Source organism: Perna viridis, chromosome 9, assembly GCF_037379345.1.
Source record: "Perna viridis isolate PV_CMFRI_1.1 ecotype Kerala chromosome 9, ASM3737934v1, whole genome shotgun sequence".
Classification (NCBI taxonomy): domain Eukaryota; kingdom Metazoa; phylum Mollusca; class Bivalvia; order Mytilida; family Mytilidae; genus Perna; species Perna viridis.
Genome location: NC_142453.1, coordinates 39,172,630 through 39,196,107, shown reverse-complemented (window position 1 = coordinate 39,196,107; position 23,478 = coordinate 39,172,630). Strand labels below are relative to the sequence as shown.

Genomic DNA, 23,478 nt, shown 5'->3' with positions numbered 1-23,478 from the left:
GCATGATTCTTATCTGGGGTGCTATTTAACATTTTATGTTTTTGGTATAATCATACCTCTACTTTGTTAAGACATATAATAAGTTAATTTTGTACATAAAGGATGACTCACAATACGAACCAACAACGACGAGTTCGTACCACTGTTGTACCATCTACATCCGAGGAGAATGTATACATTTTGTATCACTACAAGATCTCTTAGAATGGATATATGAACCGAAAATAAACGAACTTTCTGTTCTTAAAGTACTTGAATGTGGAATCCTCCCCATTATATAGTATATGGGGAATGGGGATGGTGTATTGGTGGATGGGGATATGGGGAATGGGGAGGATGGAAAATTAGTTTGAAGATATATTTATTGATATGAAAATTGTATCGAATTTAATTAAAAATAACAGCTAAAATGTAGAAGAATTGAAAAAAAATATAAAATTTAATTTGATATTGTAACTATTTGATAAGAAGTATGCAATGGGGATTGTTTGGGGGATGGGAATTTGTCTATGGGAAATGGGGAATGAGAGAAAGGTATATTTTATAAGTTGGAAGTTTATACTATTCAAGAGCTGTACCATGCGAAAGAAATTCGCTACAAAACATAATGTAATTTATTTTACAATTTTAACAATCATCATTAAACCATTTACAGGATCCGGATTGTCTCCTACATATTCCAGTACTTGCATAACACTCGTGTTTACTACTTCCCTTTGGTATACTACATGATGTTGATGTATCTAAAGTTGTCACCTACGACGAGTATCAAATAATCAATCAAATGATTTATAATAAATGTTCGTTGAACTGACAAAATAACTCATAAATTTTGTTTTGTTTTGTTTTTGTTTTTTGTTTTTTGATTTTGTTTTATTTTTGTTGTTGTTGTTGTTGTTGTTGTTGTTTTTTTTTTTTTGGGGGGGACGGAGGTATTGTTCACCTTAAAACAATATAAATGATACACGCACTAGGTGTTTAAAGTAAAGAGTAGCACAACTCGTATGTGACCTCTCTAAAGGAAAAAAAGACAACCATTAAACATTGTTTTAACAAGGAAAAATAATTCAAAATGATGCGTTTGTATAAATTAATCACATGAATCTTGTTGACAACTTTAACATGTTTTAATTGTTCAAATGATCTCATTATTTATCTTCTAGTATTATATTTACATTGTTTTATTTATTTTAAATAACAGCTTTGCAACAAACTGTGAAGTCGGCAACTAGATTATAAAATTCTGACAGAATAGGACATACGATAATACCGGACTGTCTGTGCAATTTTCTGTCGGTGTGTTGTATTTCTTACCTTACATTTACAGTGCCTTCTATAGGAATATGGTCCATATCTCGTGTTAAGGTATATATGTTGTTTCCAAGTTAATTTAGGAACTTCAAGGAACAGACCTAGTGATATCACTGACATGTGTTTTCCCTTTTTGCTTCCTACAAAAATTCAAATGGTAATATTTTGTTCTATTTCAAATCCGAAATTTAATGAAATATTAATAATTGTGTCATCACAAGGTTTATAGATATAGATGTTAAAAAAAAATATTTAACTGGTATTGTTTTGTATTTAAAGTCAATTTCCACTGAGACCAATCTGCACTAAAAGCGAAATCTTTTAAGTGCTACTAAAAAATTGAACAATCTGAACCAGCTAAATTTTGGAACATCTTTGTCTTTTTTTTTTCATGTATACGTACTGTTGGACTTTTTAAGGTTTATATTTGTAGTTTTGTTTAATCGATGAATACTCCCGGTTTACTATATTTTTTTTTCTGTTTTGACACAAAGCGTTTTATACCGCTTCCACACGTTTTGCTGCAACTACTGACCTACACAGAACCCTTTTTGTCAACTTCAAACTTGTCGTTTTTCTATTTTCATCGTTATGATGTCATTTGATCAAGGTATGCATATATAATTCATAAATTAAACAAAACACAAGAACGTGCAATACCTCCTAAGACATATGTCTTTCCAACTTCTAGAGATATTTTACAGGAGGCACTGTCGGCAGTCGTGAATACATATCTTTTTTGTCCTGCAATATGCCGTGGGTATCCCTACGTTATACAAAAAACTGAACTATTATGGTTAAAATGGGCTTGTAAATTAGTTGATCGTAAAATATAACACGTATTTATCAATCAAATAACATGCGTTTTGCAATGTTTGCTAAAATATTTGGTGGCAGAAATAGCGACCTGTTTCGCATAATACAAAACATTAATATTTGCAAATTCTTTATGTATATAAAAAGAATAGGTATGGTGCATGTGTCAAAGAAACAGAAACCCCATCGGTAGAAAATGACAGCCGAAGGCCACTCATTGGTCTTGAATGAACGACTAGAAAATCTGCACCATGAAAACTGAATTGTGTCGTAGTGTCCTTTCCTTTTATATCTACCTTGAACTTGATTTTTTATTTGCAACTCAGCAAGTGTTTCTAGAAAAGCAGAGGAGGCTTACCCTACGGGTGCATTTGGCCCATACTCCAAGTTTTTAGTAGAATCGAAATTTATTATTTACTTCTGTTGCTTTGTATGTATTGTTTGATTATTTTATATTATTTGTTGTGTGTGTTTTGATTCCCTTGATTGTCCTATCACAGGTCAGCTGCATTTGCACCAAAACATCATTATACGCAGGTACGAACAGCAAAAGAGTTGCCCCTTATCTAATCAAGTAACATAAAAAAATAACCAAAGGTGAAAACGCGATAAAACCTAGAGATGCTCGAAATTTCTGACTTTCAAAAACTGCGACGGGGATACATTTACGATTTTTACTACGAACATAACTTCAAAGATATCAAATTAAAGTTATATGTAACTTTGTTTGCATATCGTGTAAAAAGGAAAATTATATATATTTCTTACTTTTAGTACTTTTATGATTTGGACCGTGTATCTTACTTCCCCGCGACTTTCTGTCACAGAAAACATTTTTCCAATAATAGCTACAATATAGCAACGTCTGAGTCAACAAGCATGAAAGCAACAACATTTCCATAAATAAAGAAACATACAAACAAGCAAATCTTACAAAAATCAGCAATTTCCAATATGTAAGTACCAGAGCAAAACAAAAAAAAAACAAAAACATAAGTCAATCTTAAGATTGAATCCTCATTGTCGTCTACTCTATATATAAATCTGCCAACCAGTAAACTTAATAGGTATCGGATCGTCCAGTCATGACGATGCAGCACAAACAAAAATAATTATATAAGTGTAAAGGATTGTACAACGATACCGATAAAGATGTTATCACACTATAATAAAGTCGCTCCTGTGGTGATAAAAGGTGTAAATGTTGCAACCAAATGCACCACTCGTCATCATGCACCAGCACAGTCACGAGGAAACGCTACAAAATATTTTGCAACGTGCACTGCAAGAGTGTTAATGTAATATATTTGCTCCACTGTCCCATCTGTGGCCTTCAATATGTTGGTGAATCTAAACAGCCTTTTCACAAGCGCTTGAACGGACACAGGAGCGACCTAACAAAAAAGCCTTTACTCCCAGTGAGTCAAAACTTCAAATTATCTAACCACTGCCTCGATGATTTCAACAAAATGAAAATCTTCATCGTGGAACAAAACACGATTTGGAGCGATCTACTGAGAGTGAAGCGGGAGGGATTTTGGATAAAAGAACTCCGTGTTTTACACCCACACGGAATTAACAGAAAACATTAAGTTCTTCCTATTTTGTATAGTTTCTTATAACAGTGTTATTTTTATAGTTCAGTATTCAAGATCAACACACAACGTGTGTCTATAGCACAATGTTCAAGATCTTTGTAACTGTCGGTAAAATTTTATACGTCACAGGTATTCACCTGATTAGGTAGTGAGTTGTGTTCACCGACCATTTACTTTCATACACACTCAGTTTATTTAAGGCACTGAAGAATTGTTGACTGAAGATTTTGCCCATTATATACTTTATTATAATGTGTTAACATCTTTATCGCTATCGTTGTACAATCCTTTAGACATATATATATATATATATGTGTGTCTTTTTTAACACATGAACCTGAGTTGCAGATATGCTGATTTACAATGTTTTTGCTTTATCAAAAGGACATGTTTAGTTTGATACTCTTAAAACCGGTAGCAAAATTAAAATAGATGCTTTTCAAAAGTTGGCTTCCGTTCTGGTTCATTATATTACTTCATGCTAGCTAAAAAAATTAAAATGAATTCAGTACATGTAGCTACAACACTAGCAAGTAGCATGTCAAATCCATAGTGAATTTAAATGATAGAGTAGCAAATGTCTGTAACATTACATGATTTATCTTTTACGAAAGCAATTAACTAACCTCTATCACTTTGACAAAATCTGTTCTGTGGATGAATTGGGTAGGCTGGTCTACAACCGAAAACAATATGTGACGACAACAATAATAATGAAAGTCCAATCATGTTAAAATTAATCTCTTCTCTGTGCAGTAGAACAAAATGAATCTACAGTTTTTGCAGTGAGTTAAGGTTAATATTCCAAATTACCTACTGATTAAATCTCTACAATCTGTGACATTATGTTCATTTTATTGTTCTTTTCTTATTATTTTCCATATTTGTCTTGTGCATACATAAGAACATTGAATGACATACACATCTTGTGCTTAAAGTTAATCAACCCAATATTAGACATTTAGACGTTGGTTTGTTTTACTGACAGTATGTACAAATCATTTTTCACCACATTGTTGTTAATGGTTGTTTTTACACCCTATGCATGTTATACTACATAAGAGGCTTAAAGATGATAGACTAAAGAGTTTGATAAAACGCCGATAGTTTAGTAAGAAAATTGTTATTATTTAGAACACTGTACATGTTTTGTATATGATAAAACAATAAACAAGAACTCATAGTACAACAAAAAAAAAACAAACAAATAAAATAGGAAAGAAATAGCTCTTATAACACGTTATCTTCAACGAACGATGCAAGCGGATGAGGGTCATATTTTAAGCTCATGTTCAATTGAATAAAACCATATGTTTCGAAAAAAAATTAGAAATATTAATGGAAAAGTTGATCGATAAATACATTGCTCCTTGCTCATACTATTCTTATCTACATTCTTAGTGCCGACCATGAAGTTGGTGTAATCTCATTCTAATGGTCAGATACTCTTGACCCTGAAAGGATATCTGTATTTGCACAAACTTCATGTATGATAAGAAGAGAAAAAATATAGTGGCAGTAAAACAAAATAATATTGAGTATGCAGTGCTGCGTGATTTGATTAAATGAATGGAAGCAATTAAAACAAAAAAAATGAGACAAAAGCGAAAACATATATTATTGTATTCTGAAAGAACAATTTAAATTGGACTAATAAATCAAACGCTTTTATTAACATCAGTGATATGTCCCTTTACACAGGAGTATTCTGAATTAATTTGAATAAAAATCGTAACTTTCTGATTGTAATTCAGAGAATAACTGTATCGACTTTTTAAAGTAACCCCTATTTTCTAAATACTGTAGATGTGTGGCACAAATGTGACTAAATATACTGTATTAGCCTCATCTACAGAAGAACGGAATGAAATCGATATATTAATACATTTAGTTACAAAGCAATTTTCATATCATTAGAAAACAAGAGTTGTTCGAAATCTCTAATTAATGGAATTATTTTTTTGAATCAAAACTACTTGGGACTTTCTCACTGTTGGATTTAAATGGGATCTGAATGTAACCTATTTACTTTTTTTTCATTTACACATGTAAACAGTGTTAAATGTACTGGTGGCCTTAATGTTATGTTAACAAGCAACCTATAGGATAGACAAATTATAAGTGTAATGTGTGAATGTATTACTATATGCCCAACATTGTAAGAATTAAATGTTTGACCAGAAAACGAAAATGACGTGCGACAGAAATACCATTTAAATTATTGATATGAAGTGACACTTTGATAACGAAGTAATTATTTTCATTTTGGCTTTGCATTCCTAAACAAGTTTTGTCTATTTATAATTTGATCTTTAAGTTTACTGTTTAAAGGTGTCCACTATAGATTAATTTGATATAAATGGCACATTGTGCGACCTAAAGATAAAATTGCTCTGAATTTATTATTATTACAATTCAACAAAAACAAATAAGAAAATCTGTATTACAAGTATACACTATCGAAAAAGAAACCAGTAATTCAAAAGAAAATAACATAATCAAAGAATAACGATTAGACAAGGGAAATAGTAACAGATAACTAAGAGCATGATATAACCAAAGTAACGTGTATATAGAAACAAAAGTGACTTCACCAAAACTTGGAGCATAGACTAGGGACACCGGCCAGGTGGGTGAGTTTCGAATTATTTCATTTTGATAAAACAACATCCTGTCATTACATAGCTATTAATGCCGGGGATAGTAATATAGTCTTTGTAAGACATATTTGTCAAATATATATAAAAGCTCACCAGCAATACAAACTAAATGCATTTAATCTACTTGAAAATGCTTAATACTTGAGAGAACAAATCCCGGAACCATTGTGATAATATTGCGGTCATTTAGTCAACAAAATATGCGTATCGAATTTAGTAGATGAAATTTTTGTCAGCTATTATGTAGGCTACAAAAAAACTAATTGAAAAAAATCATGTACTAGGTCAGTAAGACTATGCTGTTATTTGTAGTATTTTCAGGTGAAGTAACATGTGGCTTCGCGATTTAAAATCATTTTAAATATGAACAATACTTTTTGGCAAAAATGCTTTAAAAAAGTTTTACGGTTGAATTGTTTAACTTAAAATCAAAGTGAGAATCATCTAAACAATTGGATTAATAACAGGCACATACGTGAAATCAAACAAATAAACATTTTTAAGGGAGGTCCAACTCAACTCAATACTCCAATACTAAACTGAAACAAGCAATGTAAAAAATCACTTCTTCCTCCTTTTGGTAATGACGAACGGTTTCTAGTAGGTTAAATAAATATTGACAACATAATACCGAAGCGTCAACAGTGGGAAAATTCAAGGACATCAAAACGACAACAAATGTGAACACATTAAAAACAAGGACGATTTACATGCAAAATGTGTTGAAATGATTAAAAAAAGCAGCACATAAAATCTGGAGATAAATAAAACAAGACGTCACACAATAACTAAAGCACTAGAATTATGGGCTCCTAAAGCGGTAGTGGTACCAGGTGCCCCAGAAGGGTAGCATGCCCTGAACTGCAAGCGGTACTCGTCATATTGTATGTCAGTATAATTCAGTAAATGTCTAGCAACAATAATACAGGTCCCTGATAGGAGTCACAAACTATTCACACTAGGGCGAAATTAATCATGATGTAAACAAAATGAATAACGTGGAAGTTGTTGAAAATTATCAAAATAGACAAAAATAAATTATGATAATGAAAACCACTATAAAAGTGCGACATTATACATTTTATATTTCCAAAGGCCGGAATTTGATCTTGAAACTGATATCATGAAGCTAAAAATCATGCGACAAAAATGTACATCGAGCCTAAAATTTCAAAGAAATAAAATGTAACTGTGTAATTTCAACGCACTAACGCCATATCACGACGTTACCAAATAATAGATAAAATGATAAATAGTTATACTTTTATAGCCGTACCTGCGTTTGGATTTTCGAATATATTTTTTTCAGAACATATTATTTAATACTGTACAGACTAAAATTCAAACTGAAATATGTTTTGAAAATGACGAGCCATGGCATTGATACGAGAGTACAGCCAATATTATATTTATTTGACCAAAAAAAATCAATTGAAAAGATTCACTTCCGGTAAAGATAAAATTGACCATGTCTCTACAGACATGGACATATAATCTTTCATAAACTCTGGACAACAGTAGTTTGAATTGTAACTGTAAAGTTGAAGCGTAGTGAATCATATAACATAGTTTATTTAACTTGTGTAAAATGGGCTACATGATTGCAGCTAGTAAGTTTCAAGTTCGGTGGTAGTCAACCCGATAAGACATGTAACCACATCGAAGATAATTTCAACGGAAAAATCTCAATGGCTGAACATATCCTTGATTGAAACTATGTTTCGTAGAGACAGTACATAATCTATATTTGAAGAACTGGACTATTCGCTTCTCTGTTTTTCTTACTAGCCCTTTTAAAAAGCTGGCTTCATTAATATGTAGGGACAGTTCTGCCAAGAGTGGCCCAAAATCCAGTCTGATATGTTTTCGATTGTCTCCTGGATTGCATGTCCACAAAAATGATGTCAACCAGCATGCGTACTGGATAATACCGTTGACAATCTGTTTAGCTCATGTTAATATACGTATCAACTGAAATTCCGACACAACCTCTGGATATTTATGGAGTAAAAAACCCACCAAACTAACGATGATATTTTGGCTTACAAGTGCTATATTCTTACGTAATATTAGTACATTCGGTATTATTTTTCTTGAGAAAACCATGTCGACAAGCATGAGTAGTGGATAATAACTAATGACAAGCTGTTCAGTTCATGTTCATACGTTATAAGTACCAACTGATATCAAATTCAGACACAGCCTCTGATGTAGAAGATTCTTAGGGTAGAAAACCCACCAAACTAATGATGTTAGATTGGTCTTTAGGTGCTTTATATCCTTACAATATAATAGTCCTCTCTGTATTTATATCTGTATTTGTAAAAATTATTTATTCACTTCCATTTTTAATCAACGAAGCACAAAACAAGGCATTCAAAGTACAAATTTTATACATAAATTTATGTTCAATCTATATTTTGTGTTGTTGTCAACATCAACAAGCATGCCTTCCCGATAATACTATTGACAGGCGGTTCAGTTCATGTTGATGTGTATATCAGTACCAACTGATAAAAAATTTAGACACAATCTCTGAAGATTCAAAAGGTTGAAAACCATATCGACAAAGATGAGTATTGGATAATAACCACTGACAAGCTATTCCGTTCATGTTCTTACGTTATATCAGTACTAACTAATATAAAATTCAGACAGAACCTCTGATATAGGAGGTTCATAGGTTCTGTATTCTGACGTAATAATGGTTCATTATGTATTCAGATCTGTATTCTGACGTAATAATGGTCCATTATGTATTCAGATCTGTATTCTACAGAAAATTATGCATTGATATCATACTTAAGTCAAACAAGCCAAAAACAACAACTCATGCAAAGAGCCAAATTTATATACAATTTCATACACAATCTACATAATGTTTACAAAAGCAGAAAACGCTTATGCTACCTTTGGACATGGCTAATGCTCTCGGTTGTTAGTTGGATCTCTATGGTGCTGATTTACTTCTGTTTCTTTGTACGTTTATTTTGGTTATTTCATGCTCTATATGAGTGTTTTCTTTTTTTCTGTCCAATCTTCATCCTTGTAAATATTCTTTTGATTTCCAGTCGAATCTTGGTTCCCTTGATTGCTCTCATCAACAATCAAATGACAAATTTAAAGTTATTATGTTTGGGTTATTTCTATTCCTGAATTCGAAATAAATTTGTTGTGTTTTTTACATGAATCATCCCCTGTCTCATATGATGAAGACGTCTACTTTTAAATGTTATTTCAGTGGGAAAATAGGCTTTGGTTAAATATACTTACTAGTGATACGTAGTCACTTTGCGGATCATGGAAGACTTATTTAAAATTGACGACCTTTTACCCACAAACAGTACATACGCAGAACCTCGGGAAAAAAACCTAATTGAAACAAGACCATGAAAAATACAAGTTTACATTTTTTTAGTTATAAACCAGAAAACAATTATATTATGATTTAGAATAAATCATTAAATATGTGCAAGTTTTACAATTGTTTAGGTATTTATGAGAGATATTTCTTATACCAAGTACACGAATTGTATACCTGAATTCACCTCCATCTAACGATTGTCTTACTTTACCAAATATAACTGTAATAAATAATTAATTAACGTACGTTCGTAGGTGAATAAATTCAGTTTTAAGCGGAATTATCCTCTGGTTGCCTAGTGGTGTTTGTTACCAAACACTCTATGTTTTATATGCATTGTACATTTTTTTGGAATACTATAGAATTGATAAAAACTTCCGAAATGAATTTGAGATTGATAAACACAAATATTAGACACTGCAAATTTTATCTCACTTCAGGAGATAGTTATTTGATAGTTTTGTGTTAATTGATGTTCAGTGAAGGAAGATATAAAGTTATTGACAAAACCTTCAAAAGTTATATTTTAGTATCACAGCAGGTTCTTTTATTTATAAATAGGAGGTAAGTATTTCGCAGCAATATCTTAGCAGTATTATTTGAGCAAAAGAACTTTTAAAATGAAGTTAATCAATCTTTCAAGTGAATCTTTTCCATTTCATTATAATGTTTGGCGATTATTTTTTTTTCTCATTGATTTAAATATAATCATTTATGCAATGTTTTCCACGTGTTAATCGTGTGGAAAAAATGGATGAACCTGATGAAGTGTTCACTTGTGACCTATATAGAAATTAAGCTGATTTTCCTGTTTCAAAGGTTAGCATATTTAATCGTACAAAAGCTGACGTAAATAATAGTTGGCTTACTACAATGTTATAAATATTGCATTATCTTGTAAGGGAAAATATCTAGGAACCAATCATTTGCCATTTATTCCAAGATGAAATTTTGTATAGATGTTTTGGTTGTTGTTTTAATGCTTTTGGTATGTATTACTCACGGGTGTTCTCCATCATTTGGATATATTTATCACCCACAGAATGAATTCAGTGAGGACAGACGGAGTAATTTATTTAATGTACATGTAGTAATGACAATCCATTTATTAGGAGGATTCAATATCTGAGCAGAGAATAAATTTATGATAAAGTGGTTTGCCATTAGGGGTTTAAGTAAACATACAGAACATACTAAGTATGTGCGTGCCCAGGAAAAACTGCAACAGATGTTTTTCATATGTTACGAAAACGCCTGAAAAACATATGTTTATCTTATGTTTTTCGTATATTTAAGACCACAATGAAAAACATGTGAAACACATGAGTTTATGACTAACATGTTAAATCGTGAAAAAAGTAAATAAATTAAATGGTAATTATATGTCTGCCATAGGACTTAATGTATGAAAATGGTATGGTTTTCATATAATTTAGAAAAAAAACTATTGTTACCAGATGATTTTATAGGCACAAAGACATACATTTCCATATTGTTCCTTAACAAATGCTTCCATATGTTATAACGCATATGAAAACATATGCTGCAATTTTCCCTGTTTATAGGAAGCTATGGTAATTTTGAATGGGATAAGAGCGTGTATGCAGACTACGGTTCAGTATCGTTTTCGCGTAGCTTTTGTCGGTAGCGAATTAATGAGTCTGGCTACTTATCAAATCTCTGATGCTACTTTCTGAGTTTTTTTTATACATGGTGCTCTTCCAGTTACAATATTTTGGTTTTGTTTTTGTTTTCCTGTGTTTATCCTTGGTCAGAAAAAAAAAACTTAACGTTATTTTCCTTTTATTCGACTATGATAACTAAAATAAATATTGAATAATTTACGGCAGTATTTAACCAACAATAGTCACACATAACAACCTTTAAGCAGTTGGAAGAGGTCTACATTGTCGAACTCTACCAAAACAATCAATTTCATCCCGTCCACCCTCGGTGTAATAACGGATGACAACATATTTGTCCAGTGTGGTGGACGTGTTTTTCAACAAACGGTCGGCATTCCAATGGGAACAAATTGTGCTCCTTTAATTGCTGATCTATTCCTTCACTCTTATGAAGCTGACTTTATGGCTGATCTGATCAGAAAGAAAAAAAATATCGTTCGGCTAGATCCTTCAATTTCAGTTTCTGCTATATAGATGACGTATTATCTTTAAACAATCCTAATTTCGGGGATTTGATACATTGCATCTACCCAAAAGAATTTGAGATAAAGGATACTACTGACACTGTAAAGTCAGCCTCATATCTTGACCTACACTTAGAAATCGATGGTAAAGGAAAACTATTGACCACACTTTACGACAAACGTGATGACTTTTCATTCAGAATTGTCAACTTTCCTTTCATCTTTAGCAACAGCCCTTCAGCTCCTGCGTATGGAGTGTTCATATCACAACTCATACGTTATGCCAGAGCTTTGTGTATCGTGCTAGAATTCTAACAAATAGGCTTCTGGAGCAGGGTTATGTTGCTACAAGATTGAAGTCATCACTACAAAGGTTTTATGGCCGTCATCATGAACTCGTGGATCGTTACGGTGTATCCATCTGTGCCATAAAAATTGATTTGTTCAACGTATCATAGTTTTCCTTTCCTCTTTCGTCAACCCTGGACTTGACTTTTTATGAGTAACTCGTGTGGGTGTTTCTGGAAAAGCAGAGAACCGCTTACGCTACCTGTGTACCTGGTCCATGCTCCCAGTTGTTAGTGGAATCCGAGTTGCTCATCTGCTTTTGTTACTTTGTATGTATGATTTTAGTTACTCTTTTCTTTGTTGTGTATGTTTTCCATGTCTGGTCTTTGTCCCTTGACTACATTCTTTTGATTACCGCTATAACCTTGGTTCCCTTGATTACTCTTCCATGTCTGTTCTTTTTCTCTGAATTGCATTCTTCTGATTACCACTATCTTGGTTCCTCTTTGATAATTATTTCGTAGTCATTGAGTCATGAGAGAAGATATACTAATTGTATAAAACAAAGAAAACTCTTTGTTGACGGTAACGATGATAAATGTTGAAAAATTTTATAGACGGTTAATCCAAGGAACATGACATATTTCTGAAATGAATATTTTATGTTCTCTTGGAGGATACCTTTCAAGAGAGATATGGCTTGTTTTGACAGACCACATGACGAATCAGTGCTCATAGTTAAATACTTTGAAAAGAAAAACTATTGTGCATATTTAGTTTACCTTTATTTTTTTTTTTTTTGCTATCGAAAAATAAAGCAGGTTTTGAGAGAAACGGTTAAAAAGAAAACCGGTGAAAGATATTTCAATATTTGCATCTAGGCAATGGAACAGAACTATATAGAGAGCTGACTTTTCAAAAAAAAAAATTGTAACAAGAGCTATTGTCAGTCGTGTTATTACGGTTTGCCTGTTGAAACTTAATTGATGTTGACTAAGTGGGCAAAAAAAAAAAAAATAAAAAATAAAAAAAAAAAATAATAATAAAAAATCTTTACAACTTGTTCCTGTAAGATAATAGAAAATGTAACACTTCACTTCGTGTTTTTAATTAAAGCAATGCCACAAACGCATAGACGACAAGGGTGACATAAATATAATGTCATGTTTCCCACGTACGTATACAAAATGTAGAAAGTTTGGATGTACCTAATAATGTCATGTTTCCCACGTACGTATACAAAATGTAGAAAGTTTGGATGTACCTAATAATGTCATGTTTCCCACGTACGTATACAAAATGTAGAAAGTTTGGATGTACCTAATAATGTGTTGCCTTGTAACCTTCATAGAAAATAAGCTTTTTTCTATATTTCGAAGATTAGCATATTTTATATATTGAAAAAGCTGCTGTATACAAGAGTTACAATACTATAATTATTGCATTATTTTTTTTAACGAAAACATAAAGGAAATATTTTGTTGACTTTGGTTCAAATATGAAATTTGGTATAGGTGTTCTGGTAGTTGTTTTTATGCGTTTAGTATGTATTACTAACGGATGTAGTCCACCATTCGGATATTTTTATCATCCACAGAATGAATTTTGTGACGAAAAACGGAGTAAGTTTTGTGGTAAAGTAGTAATGACAAATCGATTTTATGAGGTTAAAATACCTCAACGTAAGGTCATAGGGGATGGTATATCGCAATAGTGAGCTAGAAATTAATTATTCAGAATTAGTAACTAAATCAATATGCGAACAAAACTAATATATCATTACGTAAATTTTAAAAGGAAGGGAAAGATTCGTTTGACCGATATCGTTCATTTTAAATGCTCGATTTATTTTTTATGGATATTGTTTAAAAACAAATATTGCTACGATATTTTTAACCTCTTTCTTTGGGAAAATCTATCCCCCATTTTGCGAAATAACACTGAAAATTCCTTTCTAAAGTTATTTATAATAACACATTAAGTTATTGATCTCAACATCACTTCTGTTGCCATCTGCTTGAATAATAGTCAGACAATATACATGATAGAAAACAAATAAGAAAATAAATTAGGGTGCTTCCTCACAATAGGCAAGCTTAATCCAGGAGCTTAAATTTGCTTTTAAACTAAATATTTACTCATGTAAATTCTAATAACATATGTAATTATTCATTACAGTTATAATTGGTCAAGTTGTGAAATCTTTGAGTGTTGGAGTATATTTCAGGTACACAATCCGTGTCCTTGGTGTAATAAAGGTAAGTTGGTTCAGTTTTAAAATACAGTCTCCATCGTTGTCATAGAGGCTGATTTGAGTGACGACATGTGAAAGAGTAATCAAGGGAACTAAGAGCATAGGGTAATCAAAAGAATGTAACACAGGGACAAAGACCAGACATAGAAACAGACACAACAAAGAACATTAAGTAACTAAAATCATTAATACAAAGTAACAAAAACAAATGAGCAACTCGGACTCCACTAAAAACTGGAAGCATGGACCAGGGCACCGGTAGGGTAAGCGTCCTCTGCTTTTCTAGAAACACTCGCCGAGTTGCTCATAAAAAACCACGTCCGGGGTAGACAAACGAGGAAAGGAAAACTATGAATAAATCAGTTTTCATGATGCAGATGGATACACCATCTGAAACGTACTAGATAGCATTCATCATGTATATTCTTACGAACTTTCACTGAGTCTAAGGTTTTTTTTCCCAGGTTATTGTCATTCAGGACGAATGAAAACATATACACTATATTTGCTTGATATATTACTTTTCAATCGGAATAAATCAAGGGAAATGATCCGTGGTGTCTTTGTACATTTATTTTTAATGTTTATCAAAATGTCATACCTAAAATACCTGTATGGGATAAACGTACCACTAGCCCCATACCCCATTGACCCATACCCCATTCCTATTGCCCCATGTCCCGTTCCCCAAAGCCCCATCCCCTATTACCCAATACCCCATTTCCCATAGTCCCATTCCCCATGCCCCATTGCCCCATATCCCATAAAATGGGAAGTTTATCCCATACAGGTACTGTAATATTAAATGACTTTTTACAGGGATACAGCTATAACTTACCGGGTCGCCATTTAATTGTTTATACCGACAAAGGTCAATTTACATGCGGCACACCTTTGAAAAAGAATTTTATCTACGCCATGGCAGGTTTGTATCTACGTTTGATGATGATTAATTAGTGTGGATAGAAATAATTTAACTTTTGTAATGATTGATTGATTGATTGTTGGGGTTTAACGTCCGAGCAGCAACATTTCAGCTATATTCAGACGATGAACATGAAATGGATGATAAAATGAACATGAAATGATGATGAAATGAAAAATGGGATGGGAAACAAAGACAGTAGGGTCGACAAATTTTCATTGCCACTGGAAAAAGGGAGGGATGGGTAAGGTTGGGCAATTTAGCCTCCTGTGGCGGAGCGCAGTGATTCCTACTCCTATCGAATACCACAGCAGGGTTCTTTAACGTGCGAGGAACGTGGCATCTTTCCCAACACGGTGCACCACTATGGTTTGCGGTCAGGTTTTCCGTATTATATACTGACAACCCCGGCATGTAACATGCCAGGGGTACCCCATTCCACACATCCAAGTTGCTCTGTGGGCAGAGCGCCTAGCCCCCGGCTAGGTTTCTGAGCACTATTTAGTCGCCTTATACGACAAGCTTAGCGCTGCTGCAAGCCTATTCTTTTGACACCCGGACCTGCACGGGGCACTTTTGTAATGAAGAGTATTTATCCAAATAGTTCTTTAAGCTAAATAATAACTAATCAGCCGTCTTTTTATTTTATTTTATTTATTTTCTTTTTCATTTTGAACAACAATTTACGTACAGTGAAAAAGGAAGGATCAAGAAGAGTCATATCACAATTTATGTTTAAATTTGAGTATTCTAAAATGACACAGCAGCAGCAAATTTACATGTTTACACGATTTGGGAAGGCTTCCTACAGGGCAAACTGTAAATGTAAGGTATGTATGTATGTAATCAATAAAGGACACATCATAAGTAGGCTATTCATTCAAACACGTTTTCGATGTACGGTAAGTAGTCAACAAAAACAAGCATTTGCATAGCTAGAATGAAACAGCAAAGAAGTGTTCATCGCTAAAACTTTATGGATTACCATGGTCATCCTTTTGTTCAACAGTATATAAAGTTTTATAAGTTGCATAAAATGTAGAACTATCGATATTGCTATCACACGAGTCAGGAACGGTATTAAGTCTCTCCGTTTTTTGGTGGGAGTCATAATGATTTTGTCCGGTCCATCTGTCTGTATGTCTTTCAGTTTGCCACACTATTGTGAGTGAACTGCATGGAAACTACATAGAAGCTTGGGAATTAGAATATGAAATCTAGGTATGCTTATCACCTGGAGTCACCAGAAAAGTTTTATCAGCTGTAAAATTGTGGAAGTAATGCACAATTTATCATAATTGACCAAACAATACACCTGAGACAGCGTTTCATTCCAAGCCCAGTGAAAACACCCAATAAAATCTCATGAGACAGTACCAACAATATTGTTAAAACACTTTGTGTTTCATATATTAGCAGGAAATTTATAATAACTTATTTTTAACTAACCTCCACAGCTAGATTTTTCATTACCTTTCTATATAGCAAGGAACAAAGGAAACATGCTTTTCCTGAAGGCAAGTACTTTTAAGTTTTGTATGGCGTAAAAGGTTACGTTATTATTACCATTTCGCTTACTTTACTTAGTGTGATTTATATCAATATTTCACAGGTAAGCAGTGTATCCAGCCGTTATACGTGTAAAGCAAGCAGATCTAATACCTGCTATGAAAAGACTGGTGTCTGCCACTACGACTCGAGGCTTAAGAGGTGCATTTGGTTTGGTCTCAGATGTGGTATTGTTACGCCGCCATTCAGAGGGGATCCTGGAGCACAAGGAAAAGTTTAATCTTAATAAATGAATATGTTTGCATTTGTGTTTTGTACTGTCATCATGCCCTTTGTCTATCTTGGTTAATAACAACGTTAAAATACATTAATACACTGACTGCGTTAAACCTTCATAGCTATCCTCATAATATCACATACACATGTGGACGCAAGAGCCCTGACATTTTAAGATGATTTAATCTATACCTTTATCTCTAAAAATGACGTATCGTATAGACTACATTAATGAATTTCATTACGATGACGGCAATGACCTATGAAGTGTTAAATTTTCTTCTTTTCGAAGGCTTAAGTACTTCCTAAGTTACCCTGTTATATGTATTTTTTCTTTACCTTTTCTTGTTTGTTTCTTTGTTTTTATTTGTACTACTGCAAACGTTGTCACATTTTATTTCAATCTACCCTAAGCCTATAGATGATCTTAATTTAACTTTTTTGAATATCATTGTTGGTCTGCAAGAAACTGAAACTGCTCCCAGTTCCGGAACTTCTCTGATCCGTAGGCAAGTTTGTGTTGCTCTTTTAAATGTGTTTTTGAATTTTTGTGTAGATGTACTCCACTAAAAACTTGGAGCATGGACCAGGTGCACCAGTAAGGGTAAGCGTCCTGTGCTTTCCCAGCACATTTTCGAGTTGCTCATAAAACGTCAAGTCTGGGGTAGACGAAAGAGGAAAGAAAAACTATGACTCGATGAACAAATCATATAACCATTTAAATACTTCACGAATTCCAAGTTTTATCAATATTTCTTTATGTAAATTGAATAGAATATAAAAATGCATGCAGTAACCATATGATATCGGTAAATCCATGCATGTTACAGATATGTGTGAATGCAAAAAATGCCAAATGAGGATTTTTTACGTAGTTAAGGAGTAACCAAAGGAACCAAGTGTTTATCAAAAGAATGTAATCCAGGAACAACGACCAGACATGGAAAACAGACATAATTAAAACCATACATACAAAGAAACAAAAGCAAATGAGCAACTCGGATTCCACTACGAACTGGGAGCATGGACCAGATGCACCGGAATGGTAAGCGTCCTCTGCTATCTAGAAACACCCGTTGAGTTTCTCATAAAAAGTCAAGTCCAGGGTAGACGAAAGATGAAAGGAAAACAATGACCCGTTGAACAAATCAGTTTTAATGGCGCAAATCGATACACCGTAGCGATCCATAAGTTCATAAAAAGGACCATAAAACTTCTGCAGTGATGACTTCATAACCCTGTTCCAGAAGCCTATGTGTTAGAATTTTAGTGCGATACAAAAAGTCTGCGTAGTTTCGGCAAGCTCTGGCATAATAATATGATATGAATGCATGAATCCAAGTAAACATAACAAAAATATTGAAGGAGAGGTCAACTGAATAATCTTTCTACATGTAAGTGATGCAATTAATGTGAACTGTAATGTATGGTACAAAAAGATCATTGATAAATTATGAATTATTGATCAGCAAATATACTTTATTATTGGTTGACTCTTTTCAGAATGTTCAAGTTAAACATACCTGTGACAATATCATGCAATCCGTACTCTATATTTGTAAAACACTAATGAGCGCAAACGGAAATAATTATCAGTATATGTATCTGTACTAAAATAAATACTTCAGATTTTCAAAATAACTAGTCATATATGTAAGTGTGACACATTTGCTTATCATATCTTATAATCGTATCGTATAATGAAATAAAACAGGATCCGAATTGTATCGAGTTGTAAAATGATTTAAGAGATGTTTTGAAATGCCCAAAAAGTTCTTTGTAATTTGTTTACTGGCATATTATACAAGTCAGACAGTTACGGAACGACACAAATATTACATAATTTTGAGTTTCACTAATTTAAACACTAATTATCAAGGTACGCTGGTTTAGAAAGCAAATTCTGATCATTTATATATAAATTTTATGTATAGTTTTTTAAACATTTAAAACATCTAAAACCTGATAGTTTACCAGAAACGCACCTGCATTTATATGTACGTAATATTCATTGATAGGAAATTTGTTAAAACGATTCTTAAATTTTCACAAACCATCTTTAATGTTTCTCTTGTTTGATCAGAAAGGAACACAATAGTGTTTCATTATTACCAATGTTTGATGTAAAAGCCTATTTTTTGGAAAAATTACAGCACACCAATACTTGATAGATAATTATTGACATAAGGTCCCAAAATTCTTAAATGGTTTGTCCATTTTGACACGCTTGTGCTTGTTCCACTTTTCCTATTAATATATTTTTGTACGCTTCGAGGAAACTCTTAATCGTCAAATTACTGGAATTCCCATCGGAAACAATTTTGCACCACTTAATGCAGATGTTTTTTTCTGTACTGTTACGAATCATAATATATGGCTGAATAAATGAAGATCGTTCCAAACAACAGTTAGGAGAAAGTTGGACAATACTTTGACTCTTAACAACAATGATTTCAATATGTATACTAAAGATATATATCCTGTAGAATTGTCTTTCATTAGAGCAAACATTAATAATGAAGAATTTTTCTTGATCTTAGTATGCATATTGATATTGGTAATCTGAATACTAAAATTTATCTTAAGAGGGTTGCTTTTTCATTCTCTATTGGTCTAGGGCGCTGGACTTTGTGTAGGCGGTGTTGCCATAGATGTCACAACGGTACGAGTTCGAGTTCCGCGGAGGGGACGACCAAAACTTTTCATCGCAAATTTGACAGTTCTAACATCGTTGGGAATTTTTCAGACCTTTCTATATATCTATATATATATGTGTGTGTGTGTGTGTGTGTGTGTGTGTGTGTGTGTGTGTGTGTGTGTGTGTGTGTGTGTCCCAAATTAACATTCATGCAGAAAACCATCCTGATTTAAGGAAATACATTACCGATAACTTTTTGGAGATTAACTTATTTGTACAGTACATTATTACATATATTCTAAATCTGTTTGTATATGATCGATAGATTACACTTTGAGATTGTAAATTAATTAATTGATTAATTAACCCATTCAACATATTTAGTTTTTGCTGATCATTTACATTTGTTTTATTTGTTTGTTTGTTTATTTTTTTTATTTTTTTTTTTTTTTTTTTTTTTTTTATTTTTTTTTCTTTTTTTATATTTGGTTATTTCATGTTTTTGTTGTGTATTGCTATTTTCACTTTCTAGTCGTTATTCTTGAATTATTATTTTCTTTTTGGATGTTATTCGAATCCTACTTCACCTGACTTCCCTTTTAAAGGAATTTTTAAATGGTCATAACTGTTTTATCAATTTTAATTAAAACATATTGAATGTTCATTTTTTGTTCAAAGAAAATACCATGGTAGTTAACAGTTATCATTGACCCATGCACACTTTCCAGATTGATTGCTGCAGATCCCTTTTTTGGCATAACATTCATGTTTAATATATGGGACTCCACACGACGAATCACTACTAGTACTTGTTATCTGGAAGGAAAATAAAGCTGATTGGCTTTATTCTGTAAGTAAATGTGAAAAAAACATGGGTAAAAAATGTTCATTCTCTTAATATGTACGAATGACTAAAAAGCGCCCAAACATTAATGTCCTTAGATTGTTTGTTAAGGGTCAGTTCAGTATTTAGCATGGGATATTATAAGCTGTGTGTGCACTGGTCGGGTTTTAAAATGATATATGCTTATTAATCATAGAAAGCGTGAAATCAAAATAAAAAGATATGATAAAGACATATTGAATAAAATATGTATCAACTCAAAGAAACGAAGTTAAAAATGTTTATGGTATAATTGTATTTAATCGATCATTTTCTGTACTAGTATGTTGCTTAATTCTACTTTTGTCGCCATCGCCACGTTACAAATACAAAACACTTTTTTTCAGATAGACAAATAAAAATCTGTACTTATCCTTAAGTACAAAACAAATATTTCACATTCATCTTTTTTAAGGAAATTTTCTCTATATAAGATAGACAACTTTAAGAAATCTCACTGCCTTCTTTTGTACTTCACATCCATGTACATATGCCTTTTTAATATTTAATTTGTATGATAAACATAATTTATATGTGAACCGTTCAAGGAAAGTTTCCCTTGAAATCTTAAATTCTTCTTTTTCAGTTACGTATATTTCAAGATTGTTTTTATTGAAAATACTTTTTCTATACCTCGCATATACAGTTGTCTCTGTAAGAATTCGGACCTGTCGTTGAAAACAAAAACATCTGTTGTTGCCATGTCAATTTAGATGCATCTATAACTAAGTCATGACCAATGACATCCATGTCATTGCCTTTGCTCCTGCCTGAAAGTACAAATTTCATTTAAAAAAGAAACAAGTTCAGTGTTTGTATAAGTACACTATATACGTTAATACACTAATTCGGAAACAAAAATAATTTCAATATTGCCGATGTTTACATGAATAAAATAGAATTATCAGTTGCCTGTACCTATTAAATAAATAATCGATCTGTTTGGTTACATTCTTTTGTTAATTTTTAAGGTTAATCAGACATTGGTACTACCTCCTAGTACGTAAGACTTCTTCCCTTTCAGGTCTATTTTGCACATTGAAGATGATTTAGTTGTGTATATGTATATGTTTTGTCCAACTTTGTTATGTGGGTATCCCTGAAACGATAATTAGATTCGATGATTCTCAGACCGAATGCGATGTTGAGCTGTAAATATTACTACAACTGTTTTTAATTCAGACAACATAGCTTATCTTACAATCAAATAAGTCATACCATTATATGCATACATATTATTATTATTTTAACACTCACGGAGTAAACGACATATATAGCTTTACCTTTAAAACTGCTTGAATCCGTACTCTATAACGAATTTGTGTTGTGCTACCCTTTCCTAACGATTGTTTATCAATAAGAACTTCTCCAATTATTGCTGTAGATAAGAAAAGGAAATAAGCGTAATATAATAGGTTGCTGTGATCAAACAAAAAGTAAAAGTGTAATATTTATTGCATACTGTCACAAATGTTATAAAAGATTACAAAAGAAAATAACAATTCAGTATATAGTAAACGTCCAAAATTTTTTTCAAGGTGGGTGGTTTCATGCAACTCTTAGTTGATATTAATAAAAATACCTGCAGCACAACAAACTGACCATAGATGAAAAGTGTTAACGGATGATCATTTTGTTCTTTACTTTTCAGTTCGCTGATAAAAGGGAAGCAAAACCAACTATAAATACTTACCTCTTTCACTCTTACAGAACCTGTTTTGTGGATGAATAGGAAATCCTGGTCTGCATCCGGAAACCAGTGAGACCGTACAAATCAATAAAACTATCGCAAACATTTCCCTCTTGAAATCATTACTTATTTATATCAAATATAGTGAGATTCATAAACTTGACTGAATTCAAAATAACAAAAATATGAAATTTATATGTCTACAAACACTCCAGTTCAATTGGTACACATATGTTGCGGTTTTCTTTGTTTTTGTACATATATCCGTTTACATGAAAATATAATATGTCAAATGGATAAACAGATAAATTTAATAGCTTTGGGCATAGGCCTTATATTTACGTTCTTTTATATGTATCTGTGAAACAGCTCTACAAAAACTTTCAATGATTATTTTTTTGTTTTGATCTGCCTAATTCGAAGTAAAATATACCTATGTTACTTTTGATAATGTAATTATATAAAAATAAAAAATGCAAAGAGAATTATAATAAGGCAATTGGGAATGTCAAGGGTATATTGTGTAAGTGAATTTTACATCATCCAATAGTTATGATTTGTTCGACAAAAAGTTAACGAGAACAATATTTGATAAATATTATGTTAATCCATTTTCTTTAGCTTAAACAACAACATATTAAGATTAAATATATGCACTTGATAAAAATAGCAAATATGGAAAAATAAAATATATACTGTATATTTCGACGTATTTTTTTTTTTTTTATAAAGTTTTAAGAATATAAAAGTGTTATATACCGCCTCTCCACTACCTTATGTCTCCAAAATTAGACTGACAAAACATTTAAAACGCAGTTTACTACAAGATATTAAATATAACCTCGTTGATTTATTTGACGTTTAGCTTCTCACCGCAAAGTGTTCACACAATCGCGCTTTTCAACAAACCATTAAACAAGTTAAATAAGATAAAATGCTTATCCAGATTACCAAACTTAATTGATTACTTTTAAAGGTCAAATAAACAGAGGATAGGCAATTATAAATTTGATCGACTATTTCACTATTCAGTTTCAAGACTTTATTTATATTAGGGGCTTCTCGGCGGGCTCTCCTGATAAGAACCCAGATAAAGTCACAATCACAAATAAAATTT

The 23,478-nt window shown here is 32.4% G+C and overlaps 3 protein-coding genes across 7 annotated transcripts in view; 1 reads left to right on the top strand and 2 right to left on the bottom strand.

The window, feature by feature from the left end:
• The window catches only part of LOC148608437 (uncharacterized), a 35,703-nt gene extending 18,525 nt beyond the window's left edge, over positions 1 to 17,178 (top strand). For 2 of the 3 annotated variants that reach the window (XM_088545638.1, XM_088545640.1), the window contains exons 2-5: positions 14,365 to 14,444; positions 15,260 to 15,365; positions 16,059 to 16,195; positions 16,978 to 17,178. In XM_088545638.1, coding sequence (XP_088401764.1) covers positions 14,365 to 14,444; positions 15,260 to 15,365; positions 16,059 to 16,195; positions 16,978 to 17,154 — 500 coding nt within the window. In that variant the 3' untranslated portion in view covers positions 17,155 to 17,178. Of the gene's footprint in view, positions 1 to 13,691; positions 13,809 to 14,364; positions 14,445 to 15,259; positions 15,366 to 16,058; positions 16,196 to 16,977 lie in introns of those variants that run through there. The other variant, XM_088545637.1, reaches the window with a different exon arrangement.
• LOC148608438 (metalloproteinase inhibitor 3-like) lies at positions 597 to 4,609 on the bottom strand. Of its 2 annotated transcripts, none has more exons than XM_088545641.1 (5): positions 4,352 to 4,609; positions 2,896 to 2,975; positions 1,972 to 2,077; positions 1,315 to 1,451; positions 597 to 756 (listed from the first exon to the last, which is right to left on the bottom strand). In XM_088545641.1, exons 1-5 carry the CDS (start codon positions 4,452 to 4,454, stop codon positions 628 to 630), a joined length of 555 nt encoding a protein of 184 aa, XP_088401767.1. In that variant the 5' UTR covers positions 4,455 to 4,609; the 3' UTR covers positions 597 to 627. The 2 variants fall into 2 exon arrangements, with proteins under 2 accessions (XP_088401767.1, XP_088401768.1); XM_088545642.1 differs by having other exon boundaries at positions 1,320 to 1,451; positions 4,352 to 4,607.
• Positions 17,179 to 20,414: 3,236 nt separating the features above from the next.
• Positions 20,415 to 23,030, bottom strand: LOC148608436 (metalloproteinase inhibitor 2-like). Of its 2 annotated transcripts, none has more exons than XM_088546011.1 (5): positions 22,365 to 23,027; positions 21,955 to 22,049; positions 21,665 to 21,770; positions 21,305 to 21,441; positions 20,415 to 20,604 (listed from the first exon to the last, which is right to left on the bottom strand). In XM_088546011.1, the coding sequence occupies exons 1-5, from the start codon at positions 22,465 to 22,467 to the stop codon at positions 20,482 to 20,484; spliced, it is 564 nt and encodes a 187-aa protein (XP_088402137.1). In that variant the 5' UTR covers positions 22,468 to 23,027; the 3' UTR covers positions 20,415 to 20,481. The 2 variants fall into 2 exon arrangements, with proteins under 2 accessions (XP_088402137.1, XP_088402138.1); XM_088546012.1 differs by having other exon boundaries at positions 20,522 to 20,636; positions 22,365 to 23,030.
• Between the last annotated feature and the right edge of the window lie 448 nt (positions 23,031 to 23,478).